The following is a 21,820-nucleotide window of genomic DNA, read 5'->3' on the forward strand; positions in this document are numbered from 1 at the left end:
CGGGTTGAATTTTTTTTGATGAAAACCATAGGCAGCAATCGTGATGCATCGTGGAATCGAATCGTTGACAGGCTAATCGTAATCGAATCATGAGACCAGTGAAGATGCGCACCTCTAATATATAGTTATTTTAGATATCAAACATGTTGTTATGCTTGCAAGGTAACCAAAGCATTTAAAAAAAATGATGCCTTACTTCAAGACTTCCCCAGTCTTCATCATCCCATCGATCCAAAGTATTATCATCAACCTCATTGTCCTCTTCTTCAGGCTCATAACGAGAAGCTAAGGATGAGGCAGCAGGAGGCACCGATGCAGGAACGGCATCTAAACCAATACATAGCATATAACCTAATGTAAAAATTTAATTTTTGTACTGACGTGTAAAATTCATGTCTTAGAGTACATGACGGGACACTGAGCAAGCTATAAACCATGACTACCTGGGTTATGCTCCACCTATAGGTGAATGGACACCCTTACTTAACCCCCGATAAGACTACTTTTACACGGATCTGCTGCTGTTTACCCATACCTTCTATTATGCCTTGCGGGTGTGGTGCACTTTCTGAAAACGCTCCAAAACTCCTGCATTCAGGCATTTTGGTGCACTTTCAGAAAGCGCACAAAAAACACGACATTATAGGAGTCCGTGGCTTAGTGCAACTAACCCACAAGAAAGTCACAGGAGCACCAGTGTACCCGCAGATTAGAGGTGAAAGCAGCCAAAAGGAGTTGTTAATTATTATTAGGTGCAACTATGCCCATTGTAAAAGCACAGTGTATGTGATTTTTGTTTTTTAATACACTGATCTTTTCATCTTCCAGCTTCTGCTGACATCACTCTCCAGGCTCCCAGGCAAAGTGCACTTGGTATTGTTCTGCGTGGGACAGGAGCCAGAGCTACAGAGAGAGCATCCTTCTTCCTCCATTGTTGGCATCGGCTCCATGCACTCTGGTGTTCTGGGATGGTGGATCGGCACCGGTGAATCGCGATCTGGGCTTGCTGACCCTCCATCTCAAAGCATGGGATAGCGCTTCCTTGGAAGGAGCGGGCCACAGGTTGCGCACACCTGCTATAAGCATGACTACCTGGGATGTCCCAAAGCAATGCACATGAGGGGAGGGAAACACAGAAGCTGCCATCAAGCCCAAGGAATTGACTCCGCAGCCCGCATTACACTAAAGCCTAAAGCAGTATCCTTGGAGACCCTTACATCCACATGGTAAAACCTTGTAAAAGGTATTGAAGACCAGATAGCGGCCTTGCAAACCTGACCACTGACGTCTGATGATGGATAGCCCAACAGGCCTCTACACTCCTAGTAGACTAGTAGAGTGAGCATTTACTTGAAAAGACTGAGTCTTACCAATCAAGCTATAGGCCTCGCCAATAAACTGACAGCTGGGTACCTGTCAAAATCTCTCTTCCCCCTGCAAAAAAAAAAACACATGCCAAATGTGGCATGTCAGGGGGCCACGAGTACTTAAAGCGGAAGTTTCATTTTTGGGTGGCTTCAGTAATCCAAGCATGACTGCATCAAAGACTCATCAAATATTCCGCACCTGGGTTTCGATAGCCAAGGCATTAAACCTAGCAACTGTAAAGCGGGCTGCAATACTGGACCCTGAGACAGAAGGTCTGGCTGAGCCAGAAGTGCCCATGGGTCGTCCACTACCAAATTCACAATGACCGCACACTATGCCCCTCTGGTACCAAGCTGATATAACTAAAATTACCAGTTTATCTCCCTCGTTCTGGAGACCCTCCTGCTCGCCCCCTCCCCCCTCAAGAGGCTTTCTCCACACCAGGAAGAAAGCCTTACGGTGGTGAGTTACAGACAGAAGAACAGGAAGTGAGCAGAGGATGCCGATGACCCCACCATGTCTGGAAATGCCATCGTACAATACACAATAATTCAAGGACAAGACAAATTCTCGATTGATAAAGATAGTGGTGAGTAGACAAAGAACTGTGATTGTAAGATTATGTGTACCGAGTTATAGAAATGACTTCCTGTACTGTACAGCCTTGTGTATACTGTTCAAGGAATCATATACTGCACATGGAGTATATTCAAAGACTTATATAATAGGTGCAGAGAGCAATGATGTGTGGATTACTAAAGCACCAAATCAGAGATTAACTTTTGTTAAATAACAGCAGACAGAGCAATGAAATGTTTTTGGATTGGTTGCTCTAGGATGCCAAATGAAACATATTAAAGGGGTTGTAAAGGAAACAAAGAATTCCCTAAATACCTGCAGTATATAGTGCAGTCCTCCTTCACTTACCTCATCCTTCCATTTTGCTTTTAAATGTCCTTATTTCTTCTGAGAAAGCCTCTTGAGGGGGGAGTGGGCGAGCAGGCAAGTCAGGACGCTCTCTACTTGGCAGACAGAGAAAGGCGCTGTGTGTTAGTGGGCGTCCTGACACTCCTGCTCGCTCCCTCAAGAGGCTTTCTCCACACCAGGGAGAAAGCCTCGCATTACTGTGTGGAGTTACAGACAGAACGGGAAGTGAGGATTTCTCAGAAGAAATAAGGACATTTAAAAGCAAAACCGAAGGATGAGGCAAGTGAAGGAGGACTGCACTAAGGTAAAGGAAACTATTTAGGGAAAAAAAAAAAAATTCCTTTACAACCCCTTTAACATGAATGTGAACTGATAAACCAATGCATCAAAAATCACTTCTGCAAAAGATTTGGTAAGTGCAGTGCACTGCAACAGTAGTGCATTACAATGTGTTGCAGTGCACTAGGTAAATGCACCATTTGCAATGAATGGCATCTCAGAGCTCAAACCCTTTACGCTGGTGGTCATCATCAAAAGTGGAAAAAAGTCAGAGCATGGTTTGAACTTGATGCCTGAACCCCAGCAGCTCTATCACAAAGTAAATATTTTATCAGGTCACAAATAGCCTGTTTATGCAATAGATGACAAACACATTGTCGTGATAAAGCAGTGTCATCTTCCCTAAATATGCTGTAACATAGAAAAAGCCACTCTGTGTGCAAAGGCTGGAAAGTTGGAGCTGCATATAACACTCACCTGGCTTGCTGGCTTCTGCTGGTGCTGTAGCTGGGGATACTGATGGCCCTGGTGTCGCTGCCTGTGCAGGAGCCACATCCTGTCCTCCTGCTGCACTGGTCCGGATAAATTTAGAGGTCAAGGAGGAGACTCCTGTGACAGCCCAACCTGCCCAGCCGCCTACAACACCTGGGCTTGTTGATGCTGCATGTACATCTTTTTCTGTGAAAAGAGCCAGATACATATAAAATGCAACATCCACTTAGAGGGAAAAACATCTAAAAATGCCAATTATTCCTTTCCATTACCGTTTACAACAATCCCATCTTTCACTTACCAAGCTCTACTAACTGTGCTGGATCCTCCGACAAAGACTCCAGTTTATCCAAAAAGCTGCGTATTGTTTTGAAGGCCTGGAGGATGAATAAAGAAATGTGACATGGCGAAAGAGAATGATATCCATCTTCATCAGTGCTTTGTCACAGTGGGTATATAAAATTTCTCTCACCTGATCTCTGACACTCTTTTCTGGATCCATTGTGACACCACAAAGGCCTGGTAGGATCTTACCAGCACAGTCATTCATTGAGTAAAAGTTGTGTGTAGCAGCAAAACCAAGAACGCCAGCAGCACGCGATGGGGAAAAGGGATCCTTTGTAGCTCTACTAAATGCCGATATCAGGACCCTCTGCCGTGTCTGTGAGGAAAATATGACCTTAGTATGTCATTTGTATAATTGTATAAAGAGTCTCCAATGCATTGCAGGTTGTATTTTGAAGATATTCCATCTTCTTTCTTATAGTCAGCACTGGTCTGATTCCAGTACTTCGCTATTAAAGCGGAGTTCTACCCAAAAGTGGAACCCCCACTTATCTACTCCCCCCCCCCCTTCCAGGGGGGAGGGGGTACCCGATTGACAGGTACCCTGCCCCACTTCCGGGAGACTGCACCGCAGCGCTGTCCTTCGGAAGTTTGGCCCCCTCCTCCTTCCTCTGCCGCTGGGCCAGTTAGAAAGCGCTTCACTGAGACCCCCCCCCCGACCGTGAAAGAGTGGATTACCAACATTAGAATGGTACTGAGAATGGAGAAGCTAGTGTACCGGCACAGGGGCAGCACACATAAGTTTGAGAAGATATGGGCGAGATGGTTGGACGTACCAGGACTAGCCCCCTTGGACTTTGGCAGGACTAGCCCCCCTTGGCAGATAGGCTACTGGGAATTAATGTCGGGTGAGGTATGGAATGTGTGAACTAATAAAGGGGAGAATGTGAAGTTTTAGATTAGGTTCAGTCAGCTCTGAATCCAGTACTGTACTGCACTTTATGTACGCTATGTTTTTTTACCCCATATTGTCACGGGGAGTGTGTATCTCTTGTACCTCTGCTGAACTTAAAATTTTGTTGGATAAAAAAAAAAAAAAAAAAAAAGAAAGCGATTCACGCATGCACAGTAGGGAACCAGCTGTGAAGGCGAAAGGCTTCACTGCCGGTTGTCCTTACCACGAATGGTGGCGGCAACACCCGAGAGCCGATCCGAAAATCGCCTGGGGTGCCAACATTGCGGGAAACCTGGACAGGCAAGTGTCCCAATATTAAAAGTCAACAGCTACAGTATTTATAGCTGCTGCCTTTAAATGTTTTCGTGGGGGGGGGGGGGGGGACTCCTCTTTAAAGTCTTGTAATCTTTAGTAAGAAAACTTGTCAGCCATTTTAAGCTTTTAGCAGAGAGGAGGCTTTTCAGACTAATAATCAGCAATAGCTGGATTCTTGTGATACCTGCCTAAAGCAAATGCAGTTGGTAATCCACTGTTGGTAATTCAAATGTTTAAATGGCTGCCAGATTCCCTTTAGGCTGCCCATACCTAAACCAGAAGATAGAGCCGACTGAAGTGACTGGTGACTCGACATACTATACATATATTGGACTTTATATTGTAAAGGTTTTCATCCAAAAGATTCAGACAGAGAAGGGCAACAAAACTAATAAAAGGGTCTGGAGGATATTAGTTTTGAAGAAAGGTTACAAGCACTGAACTTATTCTCTCTGGAGAAGAGACGCTTGAGAGGGGATATGATTTCAATTTACAAATACCGTACTGGTGACCCCACAATAGGCAGAAAACTTTTCAGCGAAAGAGAATTTAATAAGACACGTGGCCACTCATTAAAATTAGAAGCAAAGCGGTTTAACCTTAAACTGCGTAGAGGGTTCTTTACTGTAGAATTCCCTTCCACAGGCGCTGGTGTCAACGGGGAGCATCGATAGCTTCAAGAAACTATTAGATAAGCACCTGAACAACCACAACCTACATATAATCACACACATAGGTTGGACTTGTGTCTTTTTTCAATCTCGCCCACTATGTAACAAGTTTCACTTAGAAGCCACACGTTTATTCAGAATGTTTTTTGTTAAACTTAGGTGAAAGTTGTGTGAATTTACAATTAGACCCCATTATGTCGGCAGTAGTAGTAACTTGATCTAGAAATCCATGAACAAAACCTTAAAATGTATGAAATAAAAATACATACAGTAGCATAGGAAACATTTTACTTACAGCAGGATTGAGGTAGGAAGCAATCTTGCCTAAACACACAGTTGTGTTGCATCGGATTGGCCCCTGATCATCCCGTGCCTGAAGCCGAGCAAAATGCTTCATCAACTCTACATTTAAATTGTTTTCATTTAATTTGGGAGCCAGAAGCAACATGGACTAAAAGAAAAAAAAAAAGAGAAAAAAGGGAATCAACTTCAATGGACAATGTTACGTTATAACACCACAAGATATACAAGATTGCTTTAGATTAACCATTTAAGGACCCAGCCTTTTGCTGACATCTGTTGCTTACAAGTAAAAATCTGTATTTTTTGCTATACAATTACTTAGAACCCTCAAACAATATATATATTTTTTTGGAGAGACCCAAAAGCAGTGATGGCAAAACTTTTTGAGCCCGAGTGCCCAAAATGCAACACAAAACCAACTTATTTTTTTCAAAGTGCTGAGCGGTGCCATCTCCTCACACTCAGCCTCCTCTCCTGACAGAACTTTTCCCCACCATCTTTGAGCAGGGATGCTGCTCTCCCATCAGACATACTGCAAGAGTGAATCAGAGCCCGCAGACATACTGCTTTGCTTTTCACTGCATCAAACAGACCTGCAGCTTCTGCAAATCTGCACTAGTGATGCAGCAGCCCATGTTTTTCTGAATGAGTTCATGCAATCATTTATATTATTTATCTCACATGCTAAAACACCTAGGTAGGTACCCAGGCCAGCAGCACCTTCTTTTTTTCTTGGCTCTGTACTTTTTCTCCCGCGCTGTGACAACCACTGCACTGACCCCCAGGCAGGCCCCAGTCCCAGGCCAGACCACCCAGTCCCAGGCCAGACCACCCAGTCCCACCATCCTGTGACTGTCCCTGGCTATTGCCAAGGTGCCAAGTCCACTCCAGTGTCCAGTGAGTCCACACTGCGCATAACAAGTTAACTTGCTGTGCTCCACAGTCTCAGAGTCAGTCTCACTCTCAGCAGACACTGACAGACTCCGTTAGCTCCTTGGACTTGAGGCTAGTTGCCTTCCAGTTGGTTCCTCTGGAGTCTGTCCTCCTGTTCTCCCGCCATGACCCTCACTGCCTGGCACTCCACAGAGAGACTCCCAGCACCTCCCTCAGAGATTACTCCACACTGCACAAGTCAGGACGGGTGGGTGGTGACGTGCCCCGGCCAGACCTACACAGTCACGTAGAGCCTAGGTAGGAGGAGAGACTAGAGTAGCGGTGACGAGCGGAGTCAGACGCATCAATATTATGAAAAAAATATATATATTAAAAGTCAGTGGCGGCCGAGGACACAGCGTCCTGCCATGCCCACAGAGAGGGCTCTGCGTGCCAGCTGTGGCACGTGTGCCATAGATTCGCCATCACTGCCCTAGAGAATAAAATGGCAGTCATTCAAATTTTTTAGGTTTTTGCAGAACAGTTTTTCAAATGCAATTTTTTTGAAAATACACTTTTGTGAATTAGAAAAAAAACATATAATAATATATACCCCAATTTCTTTGTATAATATGAAAGATGATGTTTCGTCAAGTAAACAGATACTTAAAGCGGAGGTTCACCGGTACAATATACAGTACCTTTTCCCCTTAGCTTCATGCTCGTTTTGTCTAGGGGAATCGGCTATTTGTTTTAAAATATGAGCTGTACTTACGGTTTACGAGATGCATCTTCTCCGTCGCTTCCGGGTATGGGCTGCGGGACTGGGCGTTCCTATTTTGATTGACAGTCTTCCGAGAGGCTTCCGACGGTCGCATCCATCGCGTCACGATTTTCCGAAAGAAGCCGAACGTCGGTGCGCAGGCGCAGTATAGAGCCGCACCGACGTTCGGCTTCTTTCGGCTACTAGTGACGCGATGGATGCGACTGTCGGAAGCCTCTCGGAGGACTGTCAATCAAGAAGGAACGCCCGCTCCCGAAGACCCATACCCGGAAGCCGACGGAGAAGATGCATCTCGAAAACGGTAAGTACAGCTCATATTTTAAAACAAATAGCCGATTCCCCTAGACAAAACGTGCATGAAGCTAAGGGGATTGTTTAAAAAAATATATTAATGGGTGAACTCCCGCTTTAACATGTCATGCTTTAAAATTGCGCAAGCTCGTGGAATAGCGCCAAACTATAGTAATTTAAAATCTCCCTAGGCGATGCTTTAAAAACGTCTCTCAAATACAAATTTGGAGTTCCAGAGGAGGTCTAGTACTAGATACCTCACATGTGTGATGCAAAAACCATTTACATATTTGGGTGCGACCTTCGTATGCATTCACTACTGCAAGTGAGCACATGGGGAGCTTTACACTGTCCCTTTAAAAAACATTTTATCACTTTTATTGTTAATCGCAAATAATGTAAAAATCCCTTCCGATACCAATACAGGTCCTTATTTTGGAGAGATCGGGGGACCCAAATCTGTCCTTTACCCTTAAAATCAAAAAGATCAAAGACCTTATTAATAAAAAATAAATAAAAAATCTTAAAGTGGGTAGGATATATTAGGCAGCAAGTTGTCCCTGAAATTGATGTGTTGAAAGCCTAGTATACACCAGTAGTTTTTTTTTCCGTTCAACCCAGCAGGGCTGAACGAAAAAAAAAAAAACTGACAGCTCTAGAGGAGCCGCTGTACCAAGGAGACATTCACCCTGCATGCAGCCACTGACGTCAACAGCACATGGGCTCTGAAGTTTCGGTGTACCGTGCTGGAGCTTCTTGCCTTAACCGAGGTCTCAGACAAGCGAGTGATGTCATCGCGGCTCTGGCGACTCACAGCGCCCGAGCCTGCGATCCCGAGAAAGAATGGGAGAAGATGTCTGCCCTCAGTGGTGACCGGATGGTTTACAACCGCTTTAAATTTACTGTAAGCCTAAAGTAACTGTCTGCTTATAGAATATGCAATACAAAGAGCAAATAACATCACCATATTGCCATTACCTTTACTGTCTGTTCCCTGATTGCAGGATTAGTATCCATAAAGCCATGGACCACATGAGGGAAGATCTGTGCATTGACTGTTGGTTCATTTAAGTACTGGATGAAATTCTCCATCTGCCTCAAGCAAAAAAAGAAAGAAAACAGATCAAATGCAATCAGCAATAGAAAACAGAACATTGCACTATGCCAAGTTGCTTTTATAATGCCAGTCACCAAGAAACATAAAATATATATTTAGTTTGGGAAAAAGTGCTAACTTCTCTCCAAAGATACAGAGCTAGCACTGTCATCACATTATGTGTGGAGTACCTGACTAAATTAGGCCAGCAAGAGCTGCCATTTATCACTATATTGGTGCAGCGCTTTCCTGTTTTGTCCGATATCCAACAGAAAACACACTGAAATAACAATAGTGTACCACTATTTGTGTGAACATTGAAAGGTATTTGTATTTGAAGCAAAAGTGGCAGGTGATAAATAAAACGTTTTTTTTTTTTTTTTTTTTATGGATAAAGCACGATTGCACTTTCTAATCTCTGCATGTGGCAATAGGGGAGTGGCTTGATGCTGGTAGAAGCTGAAGTTCATGATAATAAGGAATGAGGAGGAATCAGGGCTCAAGTCCTGCGGGAACGGAGTTCCTGCACTCTTTTCACAGCAGGAACGCAGTTCCCTTTGCAGGACTAGAGCAGCCGAGAGCAGCCGAGCCGCCCGAGCCAATCCTTCACTAAGCGGCGATGCCCAGTTCGAGTCACTGTCAGGGGCAGGTGAACCTGCGGGTATTCCGTCACTTCCTTGATGCCGCAATGTCTACTGGGAGCTTTTGTCATTCTTCCCAGCAGACATTGCGGAAGATCTGCCGCAAGTTATCGTGGGATTTAGAAAGAACTTGCTTACTAAGGTACAGTGGATCGAAAAAAGAAAAAAAAAACATGTGGTTTAGTAATTATGCATATGAGCGTTGGTGGCGGAGTGGATCTTGGGTGGGAGTTCCCACACTTTTTTCCCCAGAACTTGACCCCTGGGAGGAATAATATGTTAACATATAACACATAACACAGGAGAACAAGTAGTTAAGGAAGGAATGTATGCATGGACTATTCAAGGAATCTGGAGGGGTTTTTTTTTGGTGGTTCGCTATTTATTATTTCAGTGTGTTCACTATTGGATACAAGACAAAACTGGGGAAAAGCGCTGCACCAATACAGTGATTGGCATTGTTACACATACGGATGGTAGCGTGTTAAGGTGCCGGCAGCTGTTTATTAGAGTAAGAATACATAGCAGCTCACAGGATACATCTATGATAGGAGCTGGTATTTACCTGCTGCAGGAGTCGTATCCTCATGGCCCTATCCGTGGAGGAGAACATTTTAACAATGATGGGAATGATTTTTTGTTGATATTCATCTGCATTCAAAAACTTTCCAATCTGTAAGAGAAGGAAGGAGGGGAATAAGATACACAGTATCACACTTCCAAACATTTAGATTTCCAGGCATCCTTTAGGCCACTTTCAAACTGGGGCGTTTTTCAGGCGCTTTAGCGTTAAAAAAGCGCCTGAAAGAAGCTGCATCTGCAACCCCAATGTGAAAGCCCGAGTGCTTTCACACTAAGGTGCTGCACGGGCAGGGCTTCAAAACAATTTCTTCTCCAATACATAACCTTCTCATAAGGGATAATCTGATTTATTAAGGAGACCCTTTACAATACAATAGGGGAGACGGGTTCATCCACCTAATAACAATGGCCTTGCAAACTGTTAACAGTGCTTACCGCAGTGTAATGTGGGCAGCGTCCTTCAGCCAATAAACCAAATACATGAATTGTGCATGCATGAAACCGAAGGAAAGTAATCACTTGCTGCCAGAAATCAGCTATGACTGGACGACGCCATATTAAAGTGCAAAAAAAAAAAATCAGCTTGCATACGAGGTCCATACATCCCATTTTATCTAAACAGCCTATGAATAGAAAAGGCTAGGCAAAATTTATTTTTATTTTTTAATTTTAGATAGAGGAAGGGAGGGTTAAACCCCTGCCAGTTTTTTTGCCATGTGTCCCACTGGGAAGATTTGCCCTCACTTCCTGACCCATAGCAAAAACAAGAAGCGAGATGAAATACCCCCAAAGTGAGGGAATCCTTGGTTGTCACCTGGGCCACCAGAATCAGTGCCCCTATTGAAAGATTTGCCCTCTGTTACTGTTCAAAAATTGATTAATATACTCCATGCCCACCCCTATTGATCCAAACAATCTTGAAGTTTGTAAACGTACCTTGTGAAGATCCCTACACATTTACTTCCTTGAATTCTGTAATATGTATTTACTATGCACTGTGGGTAGAAACTACGGTGTCACAGAATTCACATAGCCTGTCCTCTGAACCACAGAGGTGCTGAGAGTAGTTTCAGAAGACACAGCCAGTATAGGAATCACAGCTTTTTTTTGGCTGCACTTCTATGGATCACAGAAGTGCAATTCATTCTGCACTTCTGTGACTCGTTTTCAGTCCACTGTCCATTGACATCACAGAGCCGGTCCAGGCTCTGAAAAGATCCTGACCATATGGATCCACCCATATGCCTGGACCAGCAGCTGGCTTAGCCTTTCAGCGATCCGCCAAGAGCCTAAAAACTTTGCCCCCAACAGCCCAAGCCTCCAGTGAGCGCTGGAGGGGCAGAGCAGGGGCCTATGAATGACAGCTACCAGCTCTCTGCAGCCTGAAGACCGAGAGCCAAGTGATCAGCGGTGTTGGATTTCTCAGTTCTCGCTCTTGAGTTAGCAAGGTACAAATGCAGCATCGGCCCAATACTGCATCCACCTAGGTGAGTAGAATTTTTTTTTTCCATGAATCCCAAACTTCTCTTTTAACAGATTTTCTGCAGTAATTTACCATAAAATATGATCCGGTCCTCATCTAAGTCACAACAATAGACAAACACAATGTGCTTAGGCTGAAAACAAACATTTCTAATGTCTTTATTAACCACTTGCTTACTGGGCACATATACCCCCCTTCCTGCCCAGGCGAAATTTCAGCTTTCGGAACTGTCACTTTGTAAATGACAATTGCGCGGTTATGCGACGTGGCTCCCAAACAAAATTTACGTCCTTTTTTCCCCCACAAATAGCGCTTTCTTTTGGTGGTATTTGATCACCTCTGCGTTTCGTTTTTTTGCGCTATAAACAAAAAAAGAGCGTCAATTTAAAAAAAAAAAAGAAAAATAATAATATTTTTTACTTTTTGCTATAATAAATATCCCAATTTTTTTTCTCCGTTTAGGCCTATACATCTTCTTCTAAATATTTTTGGTTAAAATTTTTGTCAGGACTGCGATATTGTGGCAGACACATCGGACACTTTTGAAAAATTTTTGGGACCATTCACATTTATACAGCGAACAGTGCTATAAATATGCACTGATTACTGTATAAATGTGACTGGCAGGTAAGGGGTTAACTCTAGGGGGCAAGGAAGGGGTTAAATGTGTACCCTGGGAGTGATTCTTACTGTGGGGGGAGGTGACCGATCAGTGTCCCTATGTACAAGGGACACAGCATCGGTCTCCTCTCCCTGACAGGATGTGGATCTCTGTGTTTACACACAGAGATTCACGTCCCTGTGCATCGGCATCTCAGTGATGTGCTGGCGGCGCGCGCCCCCCAGTGGCCAGAGGCCGTAAAAAAAAAAAAAAAAAAAAAAGACGGCCTCCCGGGATTGTAGAGCCACCTTGTGGCCGTCTTTTTACAATGGCCCAGGTCTGAAGACGTTAAGCACACCCATTAAACATTCACAGTTCTGGAGGAAAATAAGTAAACCCTTGGAGTCAATAGCTGGTCACTCCTTTGACTTCAACAAGATGTTTCGGTAGGTCGCTCTGGATCAGAGTCGCACAACCTTTGAGGAGGAATTTTCAATAACCGCTTTAGCTCAGAGACAAATGTATATTGTCTGTTGTGAACGGCTCTCGAAGGTAATTCTACAACATCTCTCTGGGGTTAAGTTCTGACCTCTGCCTGGGCCACTCCAAAAAGGAGCAAAAACATTTTGGACACATTGCCTGTTCAAAGACCTACATATGGTAGACTCATGAACAGGGATGTTTGTCGGTTTCAGTGATGTCTTCAATCCTTTAGCTGTTACTTGTTGGTTATTCTTTACCTCACTAAGAATTCTGGGTTGTGCCCGAGAGTGATCTTGGCTGGGCATCCACTTTATTGATGGATGCCTAAAAACTTTGAAATTGCTTTCGATCCCTTTCCAGCCTTATGCAGATCAACTACTCTTGATCATATGTCTTTAGACCCCATTCACACTGTGGCACTTTCCAGGCGTTTTAGTGCTAAAACTAGCACCTGTAAAGCACCTCTCAAGCCACCCCAGTGTGAAAGCCTGAGTGCTTTCACACTGGGGCGGTGCGCTTGCAGGACAGGAAAAAAAAGTCCTGCAAGCAGCATCTTTGGGGCGTGCGGGAGCAGTGTATACACTGCTCCTAAAACGCCCTGCCCATTAAAATGAATGAGCAGTGCTTCAGCTGCACCGCAACAAGGGTGCTTTTAACCCTTTCTTCGGCCGCTGGGGGGGCCCAAAAAGCTAGTGGCCAAAAAGCACCGCTATAATAGCGGTAAAGTACTACCAACTAGCAGCGCTTTACAGCTAACGCCGGCACCGCCCCAGGGTTCACATCAGCTGGTGCTTATTAGGAACAGCAATTGTTTCAGTGTCTTATCAAATTAGCTCAAAACTACACCTCTAAAAACAAATTGCACTCATTGGACTCCAGGTGTGCAAACTACTGACTCCAATTAGCTTTCATTGAAGTAATTAGCCTAGGGGTTTTTACTTTCCTTTTCCTCCATCACGGAGTATTTAATAAAAGCGTTTTCAATAAAGACACAAGAAATTAGAGTTGTTTGTGTGTTATTGTGTTTGTCTATTGTGGTGACTTAAATGTAAATTAGATTACATTTTATGACAAATTATGCAGAAAAATAAACGTTAATTCAAGGAGATTCACATACTTTTTTCGTGCCACTGCATTCAAAGATGGCCAATGGAAAGGCAGCACTTACAGCAAAATAGATTTTTCAGGCAAGCTCCTATTGTATTAAAATAACTATTGTTTGTATTGCTATGCTGATGTTAAAAATGAAATAGTAAGGCTCACCTTAAATAAGGGCGTTAGGATAACAGCGCCAGCGCTGCCAAATTCAAAAGCTGTAAGAAGCTGTGGAAGGATTTTATGGCGACAGAAATCTTCAGGAAAAGAGTCTAGATTTTCACTCAGCTGCTCAAAAAAGGTCTGTCGTTCAGCTGGGTCTTTAATCTGGTCAAAATAAATGTGTGAAACAAACAATTACGATCAAATTTACAGTTAAAAAAGGTACATTAAAAAACACTTAAGCAAGGCCAAACAACTGATGCTACAAAATAGTACTAGAAAAATAAATTAAAGCAGACCGTGAACCTAAGCAGCAAGGGCTGCGTATTCAAAATGCTGCCCCTCCCTAAAATACTTGAAAGTGCAACTCAGCCTAGGTTCACAATCAAAACGCATGACAAGTCGCAGCCTATTGGAGGCAATGGCACTTTTCCTATTGGTGCTACAACGATTTTGTGGCGCCGCATTGATTTGCGTAAGTAGTTCCTGCACTACTTTTGCAGATTTCAGATGCGTCTTCAATAGACACCTGTGCATGAAGCCACACAGATGTCTATCAAGTAGCACCTGAAATCACGCTAACCTTGCTACTTTGAAATTGCGCTACTAAGCGAAGAAGCGCAATTTCAAAGTAGCATCAATGTGAACTAGGGCTAAAACAAACCCATGGGAATGAGGGGAGGTGGTTTGGGATTTGTTGAGCCTTGGTGTTAACGGGCTGATCATCAATGGCAATATACAGAAGATATGAATACCAAGCCCTATTTGTCCATGAGCCCACCAAGGAGTACATAGAAATGGCTTTTAACTTCTTGTCAGAAGGGTCCTTAACCACTTAAGGACCAGCCCATGTACATATACGTCCACAATATGGCACGTACAGGCACATGGGCGTATGGGTACGTCCTCGCCTATTAGCGGGTGGGGGGTCCGATCGGGACCCCCCCCGCTACATGCGGAGGTCGGGTCCGCTCGGGGAGCGATCCGGGACCACGGCGCGGCTATTTGTTTATAGCCGCTCCGTCGCGATCGCTCCCCGGAGCTGAAGAACGAGGAGAGCCGTGTGTAAACACGGCTTCCCCGTCCTTCACTATGGCGGCGCATCGATCGCGTCATTCCCTTTATAGGGAAGACACGATCGATGACGTCATTCCTACAGCCACACCCCCAAACAGTTGTAAACACATACTAGGTGCACCCTAACTCCTACAGCGCCCCCTGTGGTTAACTCCCAAACTGCAACTGTCATTTTCACAATAAAGAATGCAATTTAAATGCATTTTTTGCTGTGAAAATGACAATGGTCCCAAAAATGTGTCAAAATTGTCCGAAGTGTCCGCCATAATGTCGCAGTCACGAAAAAAATTGCTGATCGCCGCCATTAGTAGTAAAAAAAAAATAAAAAATAAAAATGCAATAAAACTATCCCCTATTTTGTAAACACTATAAATTTTGCGCAAACCAATCGATAAACGCTTATTGCGATTTTTTTTACTAAAAATAGGTAGAAGAATACGTATCGGCCTAAACTGAGGAAAAAAAATGTTTTTATATATGTTTTTGGGGGATATTTATTACAGCAAAAAGTAAAAAATATTGCTTTTTTTTCAAAATTGTCGCTCTATTTTTGTTTATAGCGCAAAAACTAAAAACCGCAGATGTGATCAAATACCACCAAAAGAAAGCTCTATTTGTGGGGAAAAAAGGACGCCAATTTTGTTTGGGAGCCACGTCGCACGACCGCGCAATTGTCTGTTAAAGCGACGCAGTCCCGAACTGTAAAAACCCCTTGGGTCTTTAGGCTGCATATTGGTCCGGGGCTTAAGTGGTTAACTCCTTTGCTGCCAAAACGTTTTTGAATTTTTTGCACACTTTTAAAAAATGTATTTAGCCCAGGAGATTATGTAAAACCCCCAAAACATTATATGTTTTATGAAACCAGAGACCCTGGCAAATAAAATTGTAGTTCCAATTTTTAATGTCACATGACATTAGCGTAAAGTCTTATCACATGTACAATTTATGTAAAAATTCCATAAGTTATTATCAAATTTTATTGGTAAAATATAAAAAGATGGGGTTGCGCCGGGTAAAGAAAAGTGGCCCTAAAATTCCCCCACACCCTTGAAACAATGACAAACTCAGTACCCTTAATGTTCCACAGATTATGCCATTATTATTTATTATACATGATTTATATAGCACGCACAGTGTAAGCCACGCTTTACATGAGGGCAGACAATATAATAGGAATCAGGACCTGCTCATTAGATGCTATGGAAGGTATTTTATTTTATTAGAAAGATCGATTACATTTACTTGTGTTTAATTTTAATTTTGTTCCTTCAGTATTTCTTTAGATGCTTCCTGGCCTAGGCCAAATAATGTCATACATTCCATGAGTCTTAAAAGGCATCTTTATTTCTTTCATCTGAGTGAGGGGAGGAAAGGACTTTCTCAGATAAGCACACCCTTCTGCATGCATGCCTGGCCTAAGCGCAGATGGATTCCAGAAAGTAAACGCTACATAAATCTCCTCCTCTTACTCAAGATGGCAGTGGCTGGAAATGCTAGGTGGGGCAGGGCAGCAATGGCCAACCCAGGCAGCTCTAAAAAGCATAAAAAAAAAAAAAAAGAGCACAATCTTTCCTCGTTCCAAGCTCAACCTTGCACATCATGCAAATTAGGTCTGGTTTTGGGGTGTCTCCTGCAGTTGTAGAAAGACCACCATATCGAGCGAGCACCGCCGGTTTACAGAGCGGAAATCTCCATCTCCCGCTTACCCGTCATGACCGAGCAACACACGAGGTCCCACCTCCTGGATTGGCTGAGCTGTCCATCATAGGAGCCAACCCGGTCCAGGAGGCGGGACCCTGGGTTGTCACTCAGCCATACCAGGGCCTGCTCTGTGTAAACCGGCTGTGGCAGCACTCCTCTTCAGATGCCTGGCCACAGCCAGGTAAGGCTGATGAAATGGGGCTGGGCACTGATGATGAGGCTGCCCCGAGGGGCACCAATGAGGCTGCACCAAGGGGCATTGCCCCTTAATGTAGCCTCACCGGTGCCTATGAACGCAGCCTCACCAGTGCCACCAATACTCTCCTGAACCCATCGCTCTGTGTATTACAGTGTTTAGAGATGGGTGTAGATCCGCTTTAGGATTTACTGCCATTAAGGGGCTCTGGGCTTCTGCAAAATGGCAGCCTCTAGCAAGAGAAACAGGAAGAATGCTGGAGGCAATTAACAATTAACTAATTTTGGTAGCATAATTATTCATGTGGAATGTATGTTCCTTGCCAACATTTTTATACCAAGTTGTTATAGGTAAAGTTCAGTTTTAAGAAAAACTAAAAAGTTGTTTTAGCCCTCGTTTACATTGAAACGATTGTTCATGCAATTGGCAGCCTATTGCCGGTAATGGCACTGTTTCAATCGGTGCGATGCCACACCGATTTGCAAAAGTAGATCCTGCACTACTTTTGCCGATTTCGCACTCGACTTCAACGGACATCTGTGCAAGAAGCTGCACAGATGTTTTTCAAGTCGCACTGAAATGCAGCTTTGAAATTGTACGATTTTAGATAAAGTCGCACAATTTTAAAGCCGAGTTCAATGTGAACGAGGGCTTAGGCAGGATGCAGCAGCAATTCTCACATGCAGATACATTTTTTTTAACCAATCAATATTCTGTACTCACCAGTTGATTATAATCTACTTTGAATAAAAAGACTGACAGCAACACCCTCTGAGTGTGGACTGTTATAGCAGACCTCTCTTCTAAGCAATAAACTGCCATTACTAATTAAATGTGTATCTGAAAACAATATAAACTTACATGCCTCTTTAGTCTTTGCCCAATCACAATCCCATTTAGCCATCTAATCCTTGCTGTGAAAACCATGCCACCATTTAAAAAAAAAATGTCTGTCTGTGTATATACACACACACACACACACACACACACACACATATATATATATATATATATATATGTGTGTGTGTGTGTATATATGTATATACACAGACAGACATACACATATACAGGGCCGCCATCAGGAATTATGGGCCCCCTTACACAGCTTCAGGCATGGGCCCCCTGGAGCAGAGAACCGGGGGGGCCCTTTAATAAAAAATAAAATATATATATATATATTTTTGTAAAAGGGGGAGTTGCAATCCGGGGCCCTTTAATAAATGTATTTATTTTTTTATAAAAAGAAATTACAAAAAAAAAAGGGGGGGGTTGCCATCCGGGACCTCTGGGCCCTTTAATAAAAAAAATATATATTTATTTTTTATAAAAAAAAGGGGGGTTGTCATTCGGGCCCCTGGGGACCTCCGGACCTCTAAAGAAAAAAAAAAAAAGAAAAAATTGGCCCTTCAATAAAAAATAAAATAAAAATATATTTTTTTTTCCAAAGGGGGTTGCCATCCGGGCCCCTTACAGGTGTACTGCCTGTACATCCCTGATGGTGGCCCTGAATATATATATATATATATATATATATATATATATATATATATATATATATATATATATATATATATATATATATATATATATATATATATATATATATATATATATATATACACATACATATACACACACACACACACACACACACACACACATACATACATACATACACACACACACACACATACATTATAGATAGATATATATATATATATATATATATATATAAATAAAAATATATATAAGGCAGCTGTTCCCTGTGCTGGCCAACCAATAACACCTGTAACAAATTTTCCGCATGCGCAAAGCTGCCAGCAGCTGCTTCTTGGGGTGGGGGAGCCTTCTCAAGGGGCAGCTGGAAGGTACTGGCCAAGTTTTCTGTGCCTCAGGAAACCAGGAATTAATTTAAGGGAAAGTTTACATTTACTCATATAAATGTTAATTTATCAGATGACTGATGTGTTTTCATTTCAGAGCTGCATGCATCTTTTTTGTTGAAAAGTAGGGGGCGGAGAAGTTCACTTTAATTCATACATGTATAGCAATCTGCATTTTACTTTTCAAAATGTTTTTAATTCGATTTTGAAAAAACAAAAAAAGAGGAAAGACTTCACAAAAGCCAACACATCAAACAGTAACTGACCTGTATCTCTTCCAGAAACAGATTTGTTTCCACAAAGCTGTTGCAGAAGAACCCACCAGGGGCTCGACAGTTCTGGAGGAATCGTGCTGGGTTGGGGCGGACTTTAGGGTTGGCACCAACGAGTTCACAATAGTGAGGCACCAGTGATTTAGGGATCTGCAGATAGAAAGCACAACGATATATAGCTCTGCGTATAGGAGAAAGAAACATGTGAAAAGGAAAAATAAAAAATGACCTTACTGTAATAAAAGTAAAAAATAAAACACAATCTTGTAACTACATTCCTAATCCTAAAGTGGAACTTCACTGCTGCATCTATTCCCCCCACCTGTCCCCCTTACAGGCCTCCATCTTGTAAGGTCTGGCACGTGCGAAGCTGGTCTCCGACAGGTATTCAGGAACTGTAAGAGGCCGCAGTCCATATGCGCACACACATGGGCACTCTAGTTGCCGACGATGTTTGTATGCAAGCTCAGATAACTCGGCACATGCCTAGATGCAGAGCACACTGTCTTTTGGGACAGCTGTGACATAGCAACCCCACAGAGTTAAAGGGGTTGTAAAGGTTTTTTATTTTCTAAATAGGTTCCTTTGCATTGTTGGTTTCCCTTCTAAATGTTTTTTTTCCTTTCTCTGAATTTCTAACTTCCCGTTTCTCCTCAGTAAACTTGACACCATCATCCGAGCAGTGTTTAGTCAGCCAGAACAGCTTACTGAGGAGGAACAGGAAGTGAGAAATTCAGACAAAGAAAACAAAGACAAAAAAACATTTAGAAGGGAAACCGAAGCAAAAGGTAAGTGAACCAACAATGCACAAGCTTAAAGGAACCCATTTAGAAAATAAAAAAACAAACCTTTACAACCCCTTTAAGTTTCCACGTAAAGCCAAATGATTTAAAATAAATAAAAAAAAGTCTTAAAATGAAAGTGATACCAAATCTCTTTTTTTCCCCTATTTTAAAAAAATTAAAAAAATCATGTTATACTTACCTGCCCTGTGAAATGGTTTTGCACAGAGACAGCCTGCATCCTCCTCTTCTCATATCCCATGCCGACACTCCTGGCCCCTCCCTCCCGTCGAGTGCCCCCACAGCAAGCAGCTTGCTATGAGGGCACCCGAATCGGGCCGCAGCTCTGTGGTTCTTCCAAGCCTCGTTCTGGATGACATCTGACACCGCAGGGCCTTCTTCCACTCTGCAGTGGTTACAAGTGAAAAGAAAGGACTAGCAGCAATGAGAGCCCCGGCTCTGACAGCTCACGACTTCTAGCCCCCCCCCCCTACCCCCCAGATATCGTATGTCCCGGTAGGACTCCCACTATACTAGTGAGAAGTGGACTTCACCTAGACCTGATCATCCATCCCGACTCTGCTCCTGGACTGTATCCAGCTCACCCATGTGCCACATTGCTTTCTCTCATCGAGTCCATATTGCTTTTTTTAAATTAAAGTCTACTTTTTATTCAGAGGCGCCCCTCTCCTTGTCTTTCCCATTCAGACACGGAGCCGCGGTTCGACCATGCCCCCTCTCTCCCCTCATTGGCTAACTGACTTTGACAGCAGCTTGAGCCAATGACGCCGCTGCTGTGTTTCAGCCAATCAGGAGGGAGAGTCATGGACGGCTGAGGCACTCATGTACATCGCTGGATCAAGATGGGGCTCAGGTGAGTATTAGGGGGGTTGCTAGACACTGAAGGTTTTTTATCTAAATGCATAGAATGCATTAAGATAAAAAACCTTCTGTCTTTACAACCCCTTTAAGGCCCCGTACACACGAGAGGATATCCGCTGGAAACAGTCCGCCGGACCGTTTCCAGCGGATAAATCCTCTGGCGGATTTGGATCTGATGGCTGTACACACCATCAGATCGAAATCCGCGCGGAATACATCCGCGGTGACGTGTCGCGCCATTGCCGCGGCGACGTGCGCGACGCTGAAAGGTAAATACTTCCACGCATGCGTCGAATCATTACGACGCATGCGAGGGAGGGGAGCGGACGGACTGATCCGATGAGTCTGTACAGACGACCGGATCAGTCCGCTGGACTGGATTCCAGCGGATAGATTTTTTAGTATGCTAAGAAATTTTTATCCGCTGGGAATCCGTCGGCTGGATTTTTATCCGCCGGGAAATGTCCGCTCGGACGTACACACGACCGGATCTATCTGCTGGAACTGATCCGCGGATCAATCCCAGCGGATAGATCCGGTCGTCTGTACGAGGCCTAAGACATACAATATATGTGATTCTTTGGCTATAAAAAGCAATGGTACAAAAGGCAAAAACCAAATGCAGCCAATCAAATTTTAGTTTACTGAAATCCACTTATAATAAGCAGTGTTGAGTCTTCCATGTCTTGCTTTGCAACATAATTGTATCCCTTGCATGGAAAGAAGTCTCCACTTTTACCATACAATGTGTGCAAGCCAAGAGTCACAGCATGTGTAAAAAGAGCCATCACAGATAACAAAGGGATTGGAACAATTCTGCATTTCATATACTATACTTTACACTGACCTTTCCAAGTGAACGCAGAGCAGTTGGGCGAGAAAGAGGGCCATTAAAGACCTCCCATATCAAACAACCAAGGCACCACATGTCAGCTGACCTGTTACAGAGACGTCGTTTTGTCAAAAATAAGACCATATGATATAAATCAGCAGATATATTTGAGACAGTACAGTGTTTCCACTTACCACTTCTCTCTAGATGTTTTTGAGCGGTCTGACTTTTCAGGGGGATTGTACTTCTCCAGCTCAGGTCCTTTTTTGGGTGCACTTTCCTCACTACCTGCTGGGTACATATAATCCAGCCCCCCCAACTTCCACTCCCCTGCCCGGTCCACAAACACTGATGACATATAGACATTATTGTGAATGAGGTTACCGTCATTGACCAGGAAACTGAGCGCTTTCTAGATTCAAACAAAAAGACACAAGTGTTATTTATGTGAACCAATATCAATGAATCAATTGAGAAAAAAAAAAAAAAACAATATCTTTATGCTTTTA

At 43.3% G+C, this 21,820-nt stretch overlaps 1 protein-coding gene across 3 annotated transcripts in view; it reads right to left on the bottom strand.

Moving 5' to 3' along the window:
* The window catches only part of SCYL1 (SCY1 like pseudokinase 1), a 46,419-nt gene that overhangs the window by 12,662 nt on the left and 11,937 nt on the right, over nucleotides 1–21,820 (bottom strand). For all 3 annotated transcript variants that reach the window (XM_040328585.1, XM_040328587.1, XM_040328588.1), the window contains exons 4-14: nucleotides 21,506–21,723; nucleotides 21,327–21,417; nucleotides 18,810–18,965; nucleotides 13,693–13,851; nucleotides 9,846–9,953; nucleotides 8,522–8,635; nucleotides 5,588–5,743; nucleotides 3,539–3,727; nucleotides 3,368–3,443; nucleotides 3,052–3,252; nucleotides 197–327 (exon numbers count right to left, since the gene is read on the bottom strand). In XM_040328585.1, coding sequence (XP_040184519.1) covers nucleotides 197–327; nucleotides 3,052–3,252; nucleotides 3,368–3,443; nucleotides 3,539–3,727; nucleotides 5,588–5,743; nucleotides 8,522–8,635; nucleotides 9,846–9,953; nucleotides 13,693–13,851; nucleotides 18,810–18,965; nucleotides 21,327–21,417; nucleotides 21,506–21,723 — 1,599 coding nt within the window. The remainder of the gene's footprint in view (nucleotides 1–196; nucleotides 328–3,051; nucleotides 3,253–3,367; nucleotides 3,444–3,538; nucleotides 3,728–5,587; nucleotides 5,744–8,521; nucleotides 8,636–9,845; nucleotides 9,954–13,692; nucleotides 13,852–18,809; nucleotides 18,966–21,326; nucleotides 21,418–21,505; nucleotides 21,724–21,820) is intronic.

Source organism: Rana temporaria, chromosome 11 (genome assembly GCF_905171775.1).
Source record: "Rana temporaria chromosome 11, aRanTem1.1, whole genome shotgun sequence".
In the NCBI taxonomy this organism is placed as follows: domain Eukaryota; kingdom Metazoa; phylum Chordata; class Amphibia; order Anura; family Ranidae; genus Rana; species Rana temporaria.